Here is a 15830-nt window from a genome sequence, read left to right as displayed (position 1 = left end):
ACTCGACAGCAATGTCACCGCAACAAGGCCAAGGTTACCCGGTAAATCAGGGATACGCTCCTTATGGTATCATAGGATTTATACCCGTGGTGTTTGTACCGAGCTGTCCGGGGAATGTAACAGATATGCAAACCGCACAGCAAAATTTCCCGTCTGCAGTACCTGTGCCTTACAACTGCGCCCAGTGCCAAGCGAACAGGGGCCTTTACAGATACCGTGGAAGACTAAATGGCGCACGCAATGTAAACGACTTAAAAATGAACGACATCAAATTAAACGATTTACGTGAAATCCGTACTTTATCGGAACTAGAAACTCTGTTGAAAGATCAAATAAAACCAACAAGCCATCCAGCTACCCAGCCACTTATCAAGGCCACCAGTAAGACGTCGGACCAACCAGACATTAAGGTGGCCAACAAGCCAGACAGTGAGCCGGCCAGCAAGCCAGACAGTGAGCCGGCGAATAAAATAGACAGTGAGCCTGCCAGCCAGCCAGTAAGCAAAGTACCCAGTGAGCCCCCCAGCCAACCAAGGAAAATAGCAGTACGTCGTAAACTAATAAAAGATGTTAAATCAAGAAAAACTGTCACGACCTTAAGTTAATGTATGAAAAATAAATTATAAAAAAATGGTAATAGGGAGAGAAAAGTGATAAAATGCGTAAATAAATTTTGAGACTGTCTGATAACTTACCTTGGACGATCTCAAAATTGTATAGTTTATATATTTATTGAACAAAATTACGTTTAATAAATAAAAAGATGGATTGAATTATGTAATAAATAGTACATGTGTATGTAATGTTTACAAAAATGTGTTACATGTTTGTACCATAGTATATTTTATATTTTAGTACTTTCGACAGGGACCTTTTGTAATTATCGAAAATAAATAAATAAATAGAAATACGAGAATTTTATTATTTCATAATTTTTTACCTCTAAGCTATTTGTAATAGCTTCTATAGACTATTAGTAACCCGGTTCCACCGGGTGGCACAGAATATACGCCTGATCTCTTTTCTGTCATTTACTTATGTCAGTACCCTTCCCGTCCTTGTCAATTTTGTCGAGTAAGAACCTTGCTAATTGTTAGTGATTGTGATATCTTCCAAACTATATATTTATCAGATCTATGTACTGTTAAACAGAATTTTAATCAACATAAAATACTCCTACTGGTGCTCCCACATTGCCGTTAGAAAATGTTTAGTAACATTAGTAAACATTTGTTGGCAAACATTTAATCACAAATGTTAAAAATGTTTTCATGTTAGAAAATGTTCACTAACATTAAGTTAACAAATTATAACAAAATAAAGCATGCGTAACCTTTTGTTTGTAAACCTTTTATAAAGGTGGCGGCGGGGTATGCGTTGCGTCGAAGATGCGGGGGCGGGGGGGGGGGGGGGTTTAAACATTAGTAAACATTTTCTATTAGTGTACGAGCACTAATTGACAACATTTGTGAGTAAATATTTTTATGTTAGAAAATGTTTACAAACATTTTGTAACGGCAATGTGGGAGCACCGTATTGAATACATCTATTTGGTTCATTGCATTTTATTCAGCTTGCATTAGACCTCCCAACAGCTCACCTACTGTTTAATTTAATGATTAGGAAGTTGTAAATAAAAACTCGAATAGACAGACAATGAAATAATAATGTTTGTAGAACGACACATTGTGTCCGTTTTAGATGGAATCATGGCATCTTAGTGAAGGACAGTTTGACTACAAAGTGACTCATTAAATCCGAGGAGACCATTGTCAATTACAAGCAAAAACTCCCACGGTTTATAAGCCATGGGACGCATGTGCACGCACGCAGAGCGCATCTCCTATCCGCTAAGGGCACTACGAGTGTCAGTGCAGACAGTGATTCGCAATACTTACAACAATAAACACCAATGTAAGTATATTATTACATCATCATTAGTACTGAAGATATTTAAGCTAGTTTTGTTAACGTATTAATTATGCTATTAAAATTATCCTACTAAAGACCTTGTTTAAAATATGGTTATACTTTTATTGTTTGTTATATGCAACCAACTAAAAATTGTTGACTATAATAAAAAGAATTTAATTTTAAGGAAAACATAATATAAACATAAAATTTTACAATTCTATTTATTCTCAGTGTTGTATATTATCATCTATGTCTGTCTTCCCCGATTGAATAAAAAATCTATCTTAAACAATTTTTAATTAATTTTCGCATTGATTTACAATGTGAAAATTGCAATTAAAAATTGTAAAAGCTCACTCCTGATAGCTGATAGCTATTTTCGAAACAGATAAATAAGTTTACATCAAAGAAACGACCACACATTTATGGAAAAAGTCATACCATTAATTTTAGGCGAACCGCTGTTGATTTGCCCCCTTATTATATACAAAAAAAAAAACAATTTTATACTTTAAAAAAAATTGTATTGAAACTGATACCGTTGCCGGCGTAATATTACAGAATATAGTATTTAATATCGATGCGACATTACGTCCGAGGCAAATGTACCCATTTTTATACCCGCATATTCCCATTCGAAGCACAGGCACACTTTCTATAAACATTAACGATTCTATTGACATTCCTATAGTCTATAGTGAACATTACGAGTAATATTCCCTTTTTTCTGTTATTGCCGTCTTATTTAAAGTTTTTTATGAATCTTGTACAAAAAAACATTCGAATAACTCGTATTTCGATATAAACGAATAGTATTTCTAAGGACGGATAAAAACGTTCAAACCATAGGTTCAAATAATTTTATAATTTAATTATCAAAAACGAAGTCGCCGTTCAGTGTTTTATTCCTGCTACACCTATTAATTAAAAAAAAAATAAGTTACGAAATAATTAGCTTCGCTATGTCTTACGTGCAAATTAAAAATAAAATAAAGGCAATTATCCGTTCCTTGGTAAATTACCAAGTTAAAAATAGCTTTATAAGGGAAGTTCTAGTTCAATAAGAAAGTATTGTGGTGCTAGTGTGTAGTATAAAAGGACGTCAAAGAAAGAAATTGTTTGGTGTTAATTCTCATTACACCTTTATTGAGAAAATGGAGGGCATCAACCAAGATTACATTAACGTAATTTTCATCATATCTCCGTGGCCTTATCTCACTCAAAGGGGGTTTTATAATCCTTTATGTTTTGACTTAATAGTTATTTTCGGTCGGCCGCGTACCTGTCGCTAACTGTACTAGGGAGTTAAGGAAAAAATAAATATGTAATCATAAACTAAATGTTTATAGGTAAATACTTCTATAAATACATAAACAGTAAATAACAAACAACGAACGTTTCCAAAGCTTAAATATCGAAACAAAAATATATTGTAATCTATATTTCTTGAAAAGTTGCCATGAAACCGACTGTTTTATAACAAAAACTGTTTGTGTTTCAAAGCAATGCAATTTTTTTTATAATTGTGTGGACATCATTCTGAGTCACATTTTACACGCACAATTATTCATACTTTATTCCATATTTTAAATTAAGATTGTAAGTAGTAGATTTTTGTTGGAATATTTTTCTTTTATACGACATAAAGATTCTTTATTTATTGACTTGTAGAAACGATACGTACGCATTTATTTTATTTTATCGTTATACTCCGATAGCCGATTCTATTTTCACACAGTTAGAATTGTATTTAAAATATGACAGTATCTGAATAGTTATGATTTTTCCGATTTTACCGCGATATCAGCGCGTCCCAGATACTTGTTCCAATATATGTTCATCTCATGCATAATTAGACGAATAGTAAACAAATCTCAAAAAGTATATTTTATAAGTAATATAATAAAGGACGGGGCGTAGTGTGTAATTGTCGTTAACTGAAAACAACAATGTGAACGCGCGAAGTGAGACTAAATTGTATGTTGTGTACGATACGACTAGTAATTAACTCTGTCATTTGAAGGTTACTTAATTAGATTTCTATACTACGCTACGTTTAATATTTTATCCACAATTATTCAGGAAGTTCAAATTAAGAACATATAATAGTGTTCTTGAAATGTGATAATAAATCACATTAAACAATAGCTGTACGTATGTGTTGTTCTTGAACCATGGTAATGAATCGTTGACTGTACTTCGTTGAGATGTAAATGTGGGAATATTCTAACGTCGATGATTATCGTGTTAAGGATCTTAAGGTCAAGTTACCACGCAAATGAAAACCTTCACACCATTTTTGACTATAATTTGCAAACATCCGTGCTATTATTTATGTGACATGTATTTCTATATCTCCAAAGTTACCTTTTTCTTATATTACGATGACTTAGCTTTTCTTATTATGAACAAAATTTAATTGTGCATTCATTATTTTATTTCAGATGTGCTACAAAATATTTGTTTTATTACCAGTTATTTGCTGTATCAATGCAGCACCAAAAAACAGAGAGTTTACCAGTAATGAAAAGGTTGAAAAGGATGATCTAAAGACGGCTGCCAGTTCACGTATGTATTTAACTATGTTAATAAACCTATTATTTTCTTAGCGTTACTTGTATTACCTACATTTTTACCTAAATTAAAATAAAAATATTTGCGCAATGAATAAAAATTCAAATATCGTTTATAAAATTTCCATTGCTCTATCGTCATTAGTTATTGCGATCAATTTTGAGACCTTGGCAAATAATTTACTAGTACGTCACAGAAAATATAATTTACGACTATGAATAACAATGTAAAATCTATAAAAATATAAATTTAGTCATGATGTTTAGAATATTGAATCGTGATTCATTCCAGATAGTCATCAGTACTCCGACTGGGGCGGCAGCTCACCTGGCGGTTATGGATATAGCGTCACCGGTTTTGGCTTGATCAACGACAAATCTGATGCAAATTACGGCGGCATTTCTGGACATAATACCTATCCGACTGCTGGGTATTCTGGTTATAGTGGTGGTGAAGGTTTCGTGGGATCTGCACGCCCTCTCAGCGGTGTCGGGTATGTTGGGAACTCGGGATTTTCCGGGAACTCAGGATATGCCGGGAACTCGGGATTCAGCGGCATCAAAGGTTACGGTGGATACAATCCAAATTTGTACGGAAGTAACGGAGGCTACGGAAGTAACGGAGGCTACGGAAGTAACGGAGGCTACGGAAGTAACGGGGGCTATGGAAGTAACGGGGGCTACGGAAGTAACGGAGGCTATGGAAGTAACGGAGGCTACGGAAGTAACGTAGGCTACGGAAGTAGCGGAAGTTTTGGCGGTAATGGAGGTTACGGAGGCTACGGTGGCAACGGAGGTTTAGGTTCCTACAGTGGATATAACAATCCATACTACCAAGGATCCAATCATTTGGGCTACGGCTACTATCAACCCGGTAACATATACAAAAGCGGCAGCATCACTCCGAGCTACGTGAACGGTTATAGAGGATATACAAGGAGATAGGAGTAAATTACAAATATTTTTATATCTAGGCATTATGTTATACAATTAAGTACCAAAGTATTTTCCAAAGTAAAATTTAAGTAATATTTTTGAAGTTTAATTCTTTGTGAAGAAATCTCAATCCAAATAAAATATTATGTCACCTACCTATGAAAAATCTCACTGAAAAGCTCACTGATATTTCTTATACATCTCAAACATTTTATGAACAATGTACTTAGGCTTAGGTATGTTTAGGTCATAAATAAAACATTGCAAATGTTCAAAATTTTATTACTAACAATAAGACATTCACGTATTATGTAAATTATATGCCATAGTATCTTAAATTGTTACATATCGTAAAATTAAATCATTCAAAGTGAAAACTTACACGAAAATGTTACGAACGAAGAGATTTTCTAATCGGACCCGGACGCACTCGCCTGCTTCTTCATGGATTTCAACGCTCTTTCGCGTAACTTCTTCTCCAGGTCTTCATTATTTACTCTTCCTTCCTCTTCTTCTTCTTCACCTTCCTCGCTATCTGAAGAATCATCCTTCTTCTTCGATGATTTCTTATGTTTCTTGTGTTTCTTATGTTTCTTCGAATGTTTCTTATGCTTTTTAGTTTTCTTAGATTTCTTGGGTTCATCACTCTCTGAATCTGAGTCAGAATCAGAAACTTTCTTTCTAGGTTTCTTTTTCGATACATGATCACTATCAGATGAAGATTCCTCCTTCTCTCGTTTCTTCCCTTTCTTTTCATTTTCTTCGCGGGATTTAGACTTTGTTTCCTCCACATGCTTTACTTTACCAGGCTTCTCCTCGCCCTTGCGAGGCTTCACACTTTCTGGAGAAACTGCTTTTTCTTTCGCAGATTCAAGTTTCTTTCGTTTTATTTCTTTCTCCGAACTACTAGAATCATGTTTTGCAACTTTCTTCTTATTAGATTTAGCATCACTATCTGAACTATCGTCATGGGAATCCTCTGAATTGTCAGTTTTTTTCAACTTTGACTGTTTACTGTCTAGCTTTTCAGTTTTTGAGCGATCCATACTTGTTTCTTTGGTCCTCTTTTTCGGCTTTTTCTCAGAATCAGATTCTTCTGGAATGTTCTTTTGTTTTGATTTTGAACTCTTGTGTTTTACCTCCTCTTCTGAGCTGGATTCCGAACTCGAAGACCGATTGCGCTTCTTTTTAGATTTCTTTGCTAGCTTCTTTTTAGCGCTTCTCTTACTTTTCTTCTTTCTATCCTCTTCAGAGTCACTAGAAGATGAATCTTCCGAATCGCTGTCACTAGAAGAGCTTTCTTTTTTAGGTTTTTTAGCTCTCTTTGCGGTAGTTTTCTCCTTCCGTTTAAGCTTCGGCTTACTCTTAGCTTTAGCAACTTCCTCACTAGTTTCGCTTTCACTATCCGATTGGTGAGCTTTTCGTTTTGACTTTTTAGCTTCTTGCGTTTTGGTTTCTTCTTCATTTTGCTCTTTTCCAGAAGCATCATCCGCGGATCTATCGGATTTTTTGTTACTTTCAACTTCCAGTTTTCTTAAGTAAGGCGATGGGGTACGAGACAAACTCTTAGAGTACTCCCTTGTGCTAGGGATGGGTAGAAAATCTTCTCGGTCTTCGTCATCCGAAACTTGAGCTGCTTTAGGTCGACTGTCATTAAGCGCAGTAGATTTATCATTTGCAACCGAAGATTCTCGACTTGAACTCGAAACATGCTCTTTGGAGTTTTGTTCGGGTGGGATGGAAGTACGTTCAGTTGGCTTTGGTAATTTTTCAAAGTTCTCTGGAAAAAAAATAGAACTTCAAATCACGACACCAGCGGAATAAAGCGGACCGCTAAATGCTGTTATAATAAGCAAAGTACATACAACATTCCCAATCATCTAATAAAGCTAATACCGACCCTTTCTTGGTATAGACACAGATTTTTCCAAGCGTTCTTTAATGATGTCACTGGACCTTCTTTCACGAGACTTCCTCTCCTTCGACCTCCTGTCTCTGGTACGATCACGCGATTTTCTTTCCCTACAGAAAACATTAATAAATTAAAAAGTAGAAATCTTTGTGTATTTCCTAATATATGTAATACAGATTTGAATAATTGTACGTATTGATTTACCTGGACCTGTCCCTGGAGCGGCGATCCCTGGAGCGTCTGTCTCGGGAGCGGCGGTCGCGGGAGCGCCTGCCGGAGCGCCGGTGCGAGCGGGAGCGCTTGCGCGAGCGGGAGCGCCGCCGGTCACGTGACCTAACACATTCACATCTTAGCCATTGATGGCATTGACTGCAATTCCAGCCCTACAAAACTGATCACCTCGGACGGCGCTTACTTGATAGCTTTAGAATCATCATCTACACACATTGAAGTAGATAAAAGATAAGAAAGGCTTTGCCTTTCCTTGCCACCGTAGCTATTCAGTTGTTGACTTGTATATATCTTAATTTAGCAGTTTTAAGTTAATTTTACGATATTGCTGAAAACCTTGTTGCTCTCAAAATCCACCATTGATTTATGGTATTAATTTACCATAATGTCTGTTACACTGCCCAGAAATATTATGAACAGAAGAATAACAACTGTAACTTGTTAACTAATTTTTTTTTTTTTTGAGTCTTTTATAAGCACCGATCGAGTTTCAGTCATAGGACTTAAGAACTGAAAAAAACATTCACAGCATGCATGGTGGTATGATGAATGTGATAGAGAAAGTGAGACATTTTGACTCTATGAAATTTAGGTTAATAACATCGACGCCAGCAAGCATTTTTAAAAAAAAATTATTTCAAAGTTTAAGTCACGCATGCTACAGACAAACACAATTATTTGATACGTTTTAAAGGAAAAAGTTCCTAGTTTCCTAACTAAGTATCTATAATGAGTTAAGCATTAATATGCTGTCTTTTTGCAGGCATATGTATATGAATATGATGAACAAATTTTAGGGACGCACGTTAAGATTCTTAATTTAATATAGTTAGCCAAAATATACAAAGAAAATATGTAAAACACCCACAACTCTGAACTGATTTGATCCTACTATTTTGATTGGATATGATAGCTCTTTACTCTCTATAAGATAAACCATTATTTGTTTTATGTTGACACTCATAATATTGGTACTTTCTAAGGCCGAAACTCAACTTTAGTTAGTACCAGACAATTACTTCATAATTTTTCTAAGATATTTCAGATTGCTTGCTATTTGCGAGTTATTAATAACAATACATACATCAGATCAGAGATGTCGATTCCATACAATTAGTTAATAGAATACAAAGTATAAAACGTGCGTTCCTAGTTAAAAAGCATTTCCGGATACTTAAAAAAATAAATATTACCTGTCTCTTGAACGTCGTCGAGAGCGCGATCGTGAACGTCTACGTCTCTCGAGCGATCGACGACGCTCTCGGGACCTTTCGTGGATAAACAGAAGCCGTTAAACCAAACGCCGTGCTAGCACTTGTAACAGCTACCGAATTTATATATGCAATATGCATTATATACACTACCAAAATTCAAATAAACGCTAAAATTAACCGATCAAATAAGATTTTATATAACACAGCATCTTTTTTACACAATCTCTTTTATAATATAAACAAACAAAAATAGGTCTTAAACCTTAAAATAGTAGTGTAGTAGTAGCTTTTTCATATACTTTAAATGTATATTTTCGACTACATTTTAATACCATTTTATAAAATCATATTTGTCGATCATTATTAAGAATTGCAATATTATCATTTTTTACTTAATAAAGAAAAATGCAATAGTAACATAATTGTAAAGATAAATAAATATAATAAGAGTGGATACAATGCGTCAATTGAAGTTACCTGTCGCGCCTCTCTCTCTCGCGGCGGCGGCGCTCCCTCTCTCTTTCCCTCTCCCGCTCGCGCTCTCTCTCGCGGCGGTCTACAGACCGGCGACGACTGCGACGCCGAGATTTACTTCTACAATCAAATATAAAACAACCATTCAAATTAAAATACCAAATATTAGAAAACAATCTAATTACTGTCTCCCATGTGACATCTTGATCTGTCATCTATATATATATATAAAAGAAAGTCGTGTTAGTTACACTATTTATAACTCAAGAACGACTGAATCGATTTGACTGAAAATTGGTGGGGAGGTAGCTTAGAACCAGGAAAAGGACATAGGATAATTTTTACCCCGTTTTCTATTTTTTATTCCGCGCGGACGGAGTCGCGGGTAAAAGCTAGTAGCTAATACATTTTGATAATAGCAATGTTACCACTATAAATATAAGAAAGAGTTGTTAAAAAATGCCATGAACCGCTTCGAGTTCTTAGTTTGGTCGTGCTCGTCTCGGCATATACCTGAGTCACATTTAGGTAAAGTCCATTCTCTGTGAGGCGTACCTTTCCCTGCGCGAGCTGCGACGCGGGCTGACGCTGGTGGAGGAGTCGCGGTTGGAGCGGTACTGCCGCTTCTTGTGTGATGACCGCTTCTTAGCGCTGCCATCTGTAGCAAATCACATTGTTTTTCATTCATTCAATCAGTTCAGTTCAGCAGTATGTAACACATTCAACTGACATCAATTTACATAATATACGGAAGGAACTTAAGATACACAGTAACTCGAAATCAAACACCTAACTACAATACGACACTCATCTGAATTGTATAGCACATAAAGTTAAATAAAATATTGACTTTTACTTAAGATTTTAACATTTCAAGTCCCGTAACTTGCGCTTTCACATCCTAACAATAAATTTTACACTAGATAATTGTATTTTTTGTTCTTTTTTCTATAAAGTATAATTTGTTGAATATTTCATATCATTAAAAATCAGAAATATGTTAGTAAGTTTATGCTATTTTTTAATTTTATTTTTTAGTTTCATAACTGATTAGAAAACTTTTGTTAATACCGTTTAAAAACGTAAAGTTTGTGATAATATACTAATTTAAACACCCTGTCTCAAAACATGTAAAAAAAAATACGACAACGTGCATGAAATAAAAACAAAACATTCGAAACAACTAATCTTCAATGAAAACTTACTAGTGGCCGATACCCCGTGTGGTGCGGCGTTGACCGCTACTTGACGATACAACAAAAAAAAATCAAATTTTAATCTGTCAAAACATTTAGACATATCTAGGAAAAACCTTATACCCTTTTTCTTAAATAGATGTCAACCAAAAGTTTTTTTTGTATTATTATTGTTAAGTACATTTTTAAATAATATAAACATGGTCATGACAATTTCACAATTTAAATTTTAATTGATCATGGGCTACTAAATTAAACTAAATGGATTGATTTAAATCTAGATGAAGAACTTCATGATAAATATACTAAGCAGCATCATATATAGTTGTAAACAAAACTTACGAGACGAGGCCGAAGATGAGCGTCTCTCGCTCGACGAGTGTCTTGTTTTCTCTGGTGGTTTTGCCTCAGCTTCCTTCTCAGCGCCGCCTCCGGTCGATCTAATTATAAAAAAAAATTACCATCTGTTTAAAAAAAACCTTTTTCTCAAGCAACTTGCCTTTTGAACCTATTTTCGGATGCTTTTTTGTTTTATGCCGCGGAAATTATTTCCATGTCTGCATTACATCGTTTCTTTTAAGAGTAATTGTAAGAGTAATTACATTATAAATTTACTTACAATCTGATAATTATTTAAATCTATTGAATTTATAAGTACTTTTGAAAATGTATATTCAATATAACTTACTTAGCGGGTGAAGCGGATCTAGATTTGTGACCATCTTCTTCCGGCTTCTCCTCCTTTGGTGCTTCCTCGGGTTTGTCATCCTTTACATTCTCTGCAGAAGTATTATGATCATCCTCCATCTTCTCCTTGTCTTCTTTCTTCTCTGGTGACTTGCCATTTTCTTTAATGAATAGAAAAAAATTAAATACTCAATTTACTATTTATACAAAATTAATACCTAATAAATTTAAGAATTTAACTAAACTGAAATACAATAAAATATACATTAAAGGATTGTAAAAAAGAAACTATTAGTAAGCAGTATAAAGCTTAAGTATCTATAAAAAGTAGAGAAAGATAACTGTACTATTTATAAATCAGTATTCTTTTATTATAATGTTTTTCAATTTACTTTAATTCCAAGTGTCATCATGTACAAAATTTCTGTGTAATATTTACAAACCTTTAGGGTCGGGTAGTTTAATTTCGTCAATATTGGAGGTGTTGGCGCTGGCGCTGGCGCTGGTGTTGTTGGCGGGGCTGCGGTCGCGGCTGCGGCTGTGACTGCGACTGCGACTGCGGCGACGGGAACGACGCGGACTGCCGCCGTTGCGATGCCTGCTAACATGTTTTCTATTCAACTCTATAAAAACTGCTCTATACTATTTTATTGAAGTGTTTTCACATTTTCTTAATAAAACGTAATTTGTAATAATTTTTAAGGCAACCTAACTATTAAAGTAACGTATCTTTACGTACTTAACGACGAAATTATTAATAATTACTATTGTACCATTATGTGTACTATATATTATAGTACACATAATTGTCACATGACATCAGTTGAAACTCCAGAATAAATCATAATACAATGTTTTTTGACAAAGGAATAAAAAATTTAGTAGTTTAGGTACAAATTAGATACTAACTTCCTATCACTGGAGCGATCGCGGGACCTGGTACGCGAGCGGCGACGCTCGCGCGACCTGCGGCGACTGCGCGACCGCGACCTCGACCGTCGGCGATCCTTCTCCTTGTCCTTCTGCTCCTCCTGGCAAATACCACATTTAATACATTTGTTCACATTTGCACCAAAAACAGTGCGAACTTAAACCCACGTATTACCATTATATTAAATGATAAAAAATTGTGTGTCTCTATAATGTGCACATGTAAAATTGTTTTATATAATGACTCACCATTCTCTTCTTGATCTCTTCTTTCTTCTGCTGCGTGAAGCTGTCTGGGATGCCGTTCTCACTGGCCTGCGCGCTCAGCAGCAGCTCCCACAGCTCGCCCATGAACAGCCGGGCGTTCTTGCCGTTCAGGAATCCCGTCAAGTTAATCTGCATTTTCTTTGGACAAGGGAACTAGGAGCCGAGGATACGGATCGGGAAAGAAAACATTCTCTAATTATTAATTTGTTCAATTTAACAAACTATATACACATGGACTCGCTTCGAATATCCCTTCGCTATTACTATATCGGTTACAAAAATTGTCGGAGACATATAATTGAAGGACGTTAAGAGTGCCATATTATGCCGCTATATTGATGTAACGCGGATGTGACAGGGCGTCAAAATGACTCGGGTAGGGAAGCGAGAGCCGTGATGAACACAGGTAGATAAGATACGGTGAGGGACAGGGCGCGGGCTGACCGCCGCGAGCTGCGCTGACGCGAGCCGCGCGCCCGCCGCCTCGCGACGGAGACGCCCGCTCGCCGCTCCGCTACCGCCGCGACCTCACACCGCCACCGTACATTTCTTTCTTCGCTCTTCAAGCTCTTGCATCTGTAAGGGGTTTGCGAACACAACCACATTATGCTGAACGCAGGTCCTAACGAACGCGACTTCCCCACCGCGAGTCAGATTGCTCTCTTAACGTCTTCCGGACTTCCTAATCGATTCTTCTCAAGTAAATATCGCCATATCGCTTATGGTTTTAATTGAGTTAGCATTAAGTAATTTCCCCGTAAATACCGATTGAGAATGCTAATGGCGTCCGTAAGAGTGGGGCCGCGGCGCGCTGCGACGGCTGGCGACGGCAGGCGGCGGTGACGGCGGCGCGCTAGCCGGTGGGGACCATAAAAATATCCATACCAAATCAATATACATTTGACAACATTCAATTGCAGTTTCTTAACAACAGTCATACCTCTTTCAATATTTATTGTTTATTTCAAAATTGACTGTAAAGAAACTGCAATGATTACATTTTTTTTATTAACATTAAAAATTAGAGACAAACATTAGGACTTAATCACCTTCTCTTCAAGTTGATTGTTGACATAATCGATGACTACATCATCTTCCATCTTGAGAATTTCAGTGATCTTCTGCGTGATCCATGGCTTCAGCACGTCCAATTTCACCTTCGACATGTCCACCTGATAACAAAATAAATGTTGTATAATGTAATTAAAAAAACCCTGATTTTGGAATACCTAAATGTGTTAAAAATAAAATCATGGTAAATCGGGTGTTAAAAAAAATAGAATATAACCTGTTGAGTCAAACAATCTCCAAACTTCATCTGCTTCATCAGTTTCTTCTCCTTGTCGCTGAAGCGGGTGTCCTGCTCGGTGCTGGTTCCCTGTATGTGGTAAAATAACACATGTAGCTCATACTTTCTTATTAAAAATTGGTGATTATAAAATGTTAACTAAAGTTATGCAGCTTGTTGCAAATAATAATTTAAATCTGTTAAACTAATGTGCTCATAGCAATTGATGTAATATTGTATGTAACACATTGTTGACTGGTCACAATGTTTTTATAGCCCAACATTACTGACTGGCCACGAATAAACTCATGATGCGCTGTTTTTTCGCATTGTTGTTGTTTTCTCTGTTGGCGAGCATAAAGTGCAATTGTTAGTCAGTATAACACAAACTGTTTCTCTCGCTTATAAGACCGGCCAAATCTTTTGTTAAAAAAAAATATTTAATAATTGATAAAAAATTAAAAAAAACGATGACAGAAGGTAATGAAGAATCTTTCAATGAATTATATGCGGATTCTTTATCTGATTGTTTTTCAGTAAAATTGCCAGTCAACAATGTGTTAAAACTCATATTTCCATAGTAACTTGCCAAATCCATAAGTAATTTTGATATTAAACAATCGACAATAAATATTAAAGATTTTTATTGTATTCCCAAATTGAATAAGGACTTTATTAACATAACAGTACTTAGTAGATACCACAAACTTCTCCATAAAATGCAATTGGGCAATCCCAATGAACAAACTTTACCAGTGATGACTACCTCACAGAAGACAGGTATAATGTAGAAGTTAAGATTTCAAAGATTATTAACATTGGATTACTATCATAAAGTTAACAAGCTATTATAGCATAAGTAGTACATATTTGACATATCAAAAAGTTAACCATTTTATTAATACTTTAACTGGATTTTACTTTATAAAAATTAATCAATACAAACAAGCAGAAAAACTTGTGTGTTCTCTTCCACACCTACATAAAATTTCATAGTAGCGTTGAGAATGCTTTGTCTTAGGTTAGTTTTATTTTGTAAAAGAAAACTTTTGTTTACTTCTAATATGGTATTTTTAGACATATTTTAAAAGGCTTATTCAACTAAAGACGTTCACGTAAACGAAAAAATGAAGTAAAAACAACTATGTGCAAGCAGGCATTATACATAGGCTTTATTACAAACAAGATAAACTATCTTCATTAATGTTTGAGGTACACTTAAATTTTAATTGCGGCTATTGTATATTTAATAGACAGTTATTAAAAATAGACGCTACAACCAAAATGATAATTCGGTATTATAACCTAATTAAAACAATCGAATGTACATCAATGATTTGTACAAGTAAATCAGCGAAAAATAAAGAACAACTTAGAAGATTTTCATATAGAAAGGTGTTTTAATTCTCTGGCAAAATAAAAAAGACAAAATCTTACCGTGTACATCATCATTTTTAACAATATATAAAATCAATAAAATTAGAAGCAAATGACTCCGTATAGCCTGTGAAGGCGTAAGCCGCCACAAACTGTTTTTTTTTTACTATTATCTAAACTATTATTGTCGTCCTTTAAATTACTTTAATCGTGAATATTATTTTAAAGTAAATATCCATTTTGTTTAAAGACTACTTGCACAGAAATCACAAGAACAACGTATTAAGCAATGTGACCAACCGCCATATTAAAAAACAAGATGGCTTCTTGGCTTCGCCGACCTTCCAAAACCAAACGCTCCTCATGTATAATGTTGCCTCATTATACCTGACAATCTGACAGTGACATCAACCTGCACGGTGGGGGGGCGGAGGCCAAAACATTCAACGGTAGAATTCTTAATCTGAGGTAGAAATTGATATTTTGCAGATGGCAATATTCTTATAAGTTCTTATCTTTAATTAAAGTAGTGAGTAGTAGCTAGTGGTAGCTAGACCTTAGGTATTTATTCCTTCATTATACCTGACAATCTGACAGTGACATCAACCCGCACGGTGGGGGGGCGGAGGCCAAAACATTCAACGGTAGAATTCTTAATCTGAGGTAGAAATTGATATTTTGCAGATGGCAATATTCTTATAAGTTCTTATCTTTAATTAAAGTATTGAGTAGTAGCTAGTGGTAGCTAGACCTTAGGTATTTACAGTCAACCACGTTTGCTTAACTGGTCCAATATGGAATGGTTGGATAAATGTATATGTTATGAAATTC

General features: G+C 35.4%; 2 protein-coding genes across 10 annotated transcripts; one reads left to right on the top strand and one right to left on the bottom strand.

The window, feature by feature from the left end:
• Positions 1 to 1699: 1699 nt before the first annotated feature.
• Positions 1700 to 5537, top strand: LOC106714994 (keratin-associated protein 19-2-like). 2 transcript variants are annotated; one of them, XM_045678242.1, is made up of 4 exons: positions 1700 to 1914; positions 4359 to 4482; positions 4780 to 5094; positions 5131 to 5537. In XM_045678242.1, the coding sequence occupies exons 2-4, from the start codon at positions 4359 to 4361 to the stop codon at positions 5430 to 5432; spliced, it is 741 nt and encodes a 246-aa protein (XP_045534198.1). In that variant the 5' UTR covers positions 1700 to 1914; the 3' UTR covers positions 5433 to 5537. The 2 variants fall into 2 exon arrangements, with proteins under 2 accessions (XP_045534198.1, XP_014363654.2); XM_014508168.2 differs by having other exon boundaries at positions 1703 to 1914; positions 4780 to 5528.
• Positions 5538 to 5689: 152 nt separating this feature from the next.
• LOC106714777 (peptidyl-prolyl cis-trans isomerase G) lies at positions 5690 to 15385 on the bottom strand. Of its 8 annotated transcripts, none has more exons than XM_045678234.1 (15): positions 15300 to 15385; positions 13623 to 13712; positions 13384 to 13506; positions 12317 to 12487; positions 12047 to 12168; positions 11581 to 11750; positions 11139 to 11298; positions 10793 to 10890; positions 10460 to 10495; positions 9810 to 9912; positions 9258 to 9374; positions 8760 to 8834; positions 7540 to 7668; positions 7324 to 7445; positions 5690 to 7203 (listed from the first exon to the last, which is right to left on the bottom strand). In XM_045678234.1, the coding sequence occupies exons 1-15, from the start codon at positions 15303 to 15305 to the stop codon at positions 5834 to 5836; spliced, it is 2892 nt and encodes a 963-aa protein (XP_045534190.1). In that variant the 5' UTR covers positions 15306 to 15385; the 3' UTR covers positions 5690 to 5833. The 8 variants fall into 8 exon arrangements, with proteins under 8 accessions (XP_045534190.1, XP_045534191.1, XP_045534192.1 ...); XM_045678235.1 differs by having other exon boundaries at positions 11581 to 11738; positions 15060 to 15348; XM_045678236.1 differs by having other exon boundaries at positions 11581 to 11735; positions 15060 to 15348.
• Positions 15386 to 15830: the final 445 nt, after the last annotated feature.

This window comes from Papilio machaon, chromosome 6 (genome assembly GCF_912999745.1).
Source record: "Papilio machaon chromosome 6, ilPapMach1.1, whole genome shotgun sequence".
Taxonomy (NCBI): domain Eukaryota; kingdom Metazoa; phylum Arthropoda; class Insecta; order Lepidoptera; family Papilionidae; genus Papilio; species Papilio machaon.
The sequence above is the reverse complement of the archived record's forward strand: the minus strand, read 5'-3'. Positions and strand labels throughout refer to the sequence as shown.